General features: G+C 39.8%; 1 protein-coding gene across 1 annotated transcript; it reads right to left on the reverse strand.

The window, feature by feature from the left end:
• Positions 1-260: 260 nt before the first annotated feature.
• On the reverse strand, positions 261-3506 carry cbln2b (cerebellin 2b precursor). Its single transcript, XM_057322017.1, has 4 exons — positions 3203-3506; positions 2332-2844; positions 1755-1874; positions 261-1637 (listed from the first exon to the last, which is right to left on the reverse strand). The coding sequence occupies exons 2-4, from the start codon at positions 2611-2613 to the stop codon at positions 1440-1442; spliced, it is 600 nt and encodes a 199-aa protein (XP_057178000.1). The 5' UTR covers positions 2614-2844; positions 3203-3506; the 3' UTR covers positions 261-1439.
• Positions 3507-4196: the final 690 nt, after the last annotated feature.

Genomic DNA, 4196 nt, shown 5'->3' on the forward strand with positions numbered 1-4196 from the left:
GAAAATAAAGTGTGCATGTACTGTATACATGCAGGTGCACGCATGCATATATGGATACGCACTTATATGCATGTATGTGAGAGGGCAGGATAAATTGGAATAGATAGAAAAACAAAGAGAAAAGCTAAGTTTTTGTTTATTTGTGTGTGTATATAAAACATTCATATATACAATTGGAGTGTGCCCAGTTGTGTGACTGTGTGTGTGTGTGTGTGTGTGCGTGCGTGCGTGCGTGCGTGTGTGTGTGTGTGCGTGCGTGCGTGCGTGCGTGCGTGCGTGCGTGCGTGTGTGTGTGTGGTAGCCAGTGTTAATATCAATATTACTATCACCTTTCTTTAGTTCATGCAATTTACAACGCCTTTGCAAAAAAATCGATTTTGGATTTTAAGCTCAAGGATTGCTAAACAGACAATTTTCAAGGTTACCAAAACAAAATTAATATATTAAGATCAGACATAATTGTTGTACACGTTGGTATTCGGCCTTGAGAACAATAATGCGATTTTTGAAGCGAGAGTTGTGTTTCAGCACCACGGACAGCGCCACGCTAAACGCACGAGATCGCACGCACTCTTTTCTCCCTGATTATTGATAGATTTTAATAGAGGTAAAGAAAAATAACGTTTTAAGCATGCTCAATTCCTTGATGCAATTTTTAGCATTCATTTTAAATGAAATAAAAAACATAATAAAAAGATTGAGTAAATATGTTTACAATACAATATTTTATTAGGCGGGACATATAGGGACTTTTCTTTTTCCACAACTTACATCTGTGAGCATTGTCACTGAGCACTAAATCAATCAAAGCTACTTATATCCGGAATGTAGAACACACCATAATGTATTTTATAAATTAGATGTCTAGCAAAAGTTTTAAGACGTCTCCATTGGCTGATATATGGTTTCTTATTCTTTTAAATAATCACTGTATAGCAGGTGGCCTACATTTGGCATATTTTCAGTATGTTCAGCATCCAAAAGACACATCATTGACAGCACAAAACAGGATCTTCCATTCGTGCAAAAATGCTTTGGGGCCATAAAGCACTTCCGCAGCTCCATATCACACATGGACGGAAGCCGAATCATTAAGGCTATACAAACACAAAATAAAGCACTGATAAATACACCTAGTTCGGGACTAGAAGTTCTTCGTCATAAATATCTTCTCATTTATATGGTGTTCCATGTAATTGAAGGTTGCGAATTTCTTTTCCATCCATAAAATCCACGCGCGACTGCTTTACTCTCAAAATTGCTGTGGCCAAAAAAGGCGGGAACTCCCCTCGGACGCGTCCATAATCGGTTTTGCTATATTTTTGACGTGTGCGCTATTTGTCTGCATCGCAAACAGTTTTGTTCAAAGAACTGATACTTTTTCTTCCTCGGTCTCGTGAAAATGTCACTCGCAAGCCAAGAACACGGGTGCGAGTCGATTAAAGAGGAAAGACTAAAAATCCAGAGAACGTGGAATATTTCCATCCGCCCATTAGATTCCCTCTTTCCAACTTGAGATATACTCGATCCTCGCGCTCCACCATCAGTAGAACTCCGTTACTCGCCGCCTCCCGCGTGACATCCTGATCCCCAGCAAAGGCAGATATGACCGGGTAGTCGTTCTGCATCAGGTTCACCTGAACAAAAGAACAGAGCTCACTTTAGTCCTTTTCAACCCGAATAGGCACGGTATGAGATGCTACTGCAATCAGATGCATGGACAAACACGAGGACGAACACACTGCTCTGCTCACCTGTATGGTTTGTCTGTTGTACACCTTGACCACATGAAAGCTGAAACTGTAAATTCCTCTCCGTGGCGAGGTGAATACGCTCGCTTTTAGGTCGAAATGATTGCCAATGTTAACTAAGACCTGGAACAAAAGCGACATTACGCATTACAAATCCAGTCGCAAACAAAGAAAAAACAAATACCGAGTGCCATATGCGATCCTTAAGCGCAGTCCACCCCTTTGTGTTTTTCAACACACGCAATTACTCCGGGTCAGTTTTAATTACTACAGGTCAATTTCAATCGGTCATTTTTTTTATGAAGTCATACATACAATCCCACATGGACAAACCAAATGATACCTGACCAACATTGCGTCATTTTTATTAAATAAAGTAATTTACACTTATAAACAATTTAGGCAATTGAATGCGTTACGACGTCAGGTATCTGAATTGTCTGATTCGTAAACATTTAGCTTTTAGCACTTTTTTGGCCACAGTTTATGTGGCTTTTGTGAAGTTTCTGACAGAAATTCCAAAGCGCACCCCTGCATTTGCCGTTTCTGTGATAAAAAAATCACCAAAGGTACAGCTGACCTGATCAAAATAGATGGTCATGGAAGTGTTGCTCATTTCCGAAGGTTCGTGGTTTGTCCCTCTGACGGCCGAAAAAGCCACTTTGGCGCTGCCGGAGCGGACAGATATCCCAAGTGAAGAGGTGACTCCTCCGTCAGATGAAGGGTTGGAGTCACACACCACCAGACACTTTCCCTCCAGAACGATGGGCTCCGTATCATTCTGGCCCAGGCAGAGCCCACATCCCAGGAGAAAGGCGAGAACCAGCATGGCAAAGGGTCCGGGACAGGCTGCTGGCACCATGATTGGAACAAGAATCCTGTGCAAACTGATCTTAACCACCCGCCCCTTGGAGGTTTGTTGTGGTTCTATCACCTGGTTCAAACTAACCTCTCTCTCCCTTTCTCCCTCTCTCACTCACTACTCTCTTTCCTTTCTTGCTCTATAACTCACCGTCACACACACTCTTTTCCTTCCCTCTATGCGCATCAGTTTGATATCAGAAAAGTGCTCAGAGTATTTGCACAATGGTTCCTTTAAAAGAAAGAAAAAACGATAAAAAATACTTTTTACAAGTGCAATTATTGTAAAAAGAAACTTCCTAACAAATGTTTAAATAATATCTAAAATGCAGGTCTGGCGACATCAAAACGTGCAACGATAAGCAACATTTGATCGAATAAAAATAAGTTAAAACAACAAGGCAAAGGTGCGTTATCTAACATAAAAAAATCAATTGGCTGTAACAAGTTGTGCTGCAGCGCGTCATCATATTGAAAGATTCTTTATCGCGTGTAATCATTACATACCTCACTGATGAAAAACAACAGCATACTGTAAAATCCCCATGCTTTCTTCTTTATAGATATCTATGCATGTGAATATTTTTTACCTGTTAAATCCATAGTTGAGAGTAATTTCTGTGCCGGCTCCTTCAGCAGTCTTGAGAGACAGTGAGTGAAGCACGCGCCCATAACAGTGGAGAAAAGCATTTGCTCCTTCATCCTTTTTAGAGGGCGATTCACGCCCATCCCTTCAGTTTTCAAGTACAGTAATAATTCTGGAGCACTGTGCTTTCGACATAAAAGTAAGGGATGCCCAGCCTCCTAGATTAATGGGGTTGTTTGCATAAGCAGTTAAATCACAGCCAATAAATCAATGAGCTTTTGGAGTTATCGATATTCGGAACATAAAGTCGGAGCTAACCAAAGGCATTTGCTGTGTTGGTAGTTTTAGGGACGACAACATAGAGAAATTTAAATTACTTTACATTGTGAGAAAAAAATAAGAAGCTAATGTTATTTAGCGTAATGTCATCAAATAGACAAGCATGTTTTTAATATTATTGGAAAGCCCCTCTAAAACAGACAAAAATCTCGGGCTCCATCCAGTGGAGAAGAAGTGCTACAACACTCATTTTGACGTCACCTCTCCCCTCTCAAAATCACTGTTCCATAAAGATATTTTCATAATATTTAAGACTTATTGCGGTTTGAATGACTATAAAATTTCCAAATGATATACATTATAAATCATGGTTAGTCTTGGGGTTGGTCCTAAAATATCGGCATCATGAATTTATATTTTTGCTTGTATGAAGGGATTTTTTTAAACTTTAGAAAATACATTAGGATTTTTTGTTATAATCAAGTGTTGTGTATAAAACGGGCATTTGAAGTTTAATGTTTTAGTTTCAACAATCGGTTCTGCTTAAACTGTGTGCGGTTTCCTGGACAGGGATTACTTTAAACTAGGACTAGGCCTTAAATTAGGATACTTAAGACGTTTTTAAAAACATGCTTTACAAAAAAACATTACTGGTGTGCATCTTCAGACAAAACAATCGCACTGATACATAGCGTAATTTGCGGGTGGGACAGGTGGGT

This window comes from Triplophysa rosa, linkage group LG23, assembly GCF_024868665.1.
Source record: "Triplophysa rosa linkage group LG23, Trosa_1v2, whole genome shotgun sequence".
In the NCBI taxonomy this organism is placed as follows: domain Eukaryota; kingdom Metazoa; phylum Chordata; class Actinopteri; order Cypriniformes; family Nemacheilidae; genus Triplophysa; species Triplophysa rosa.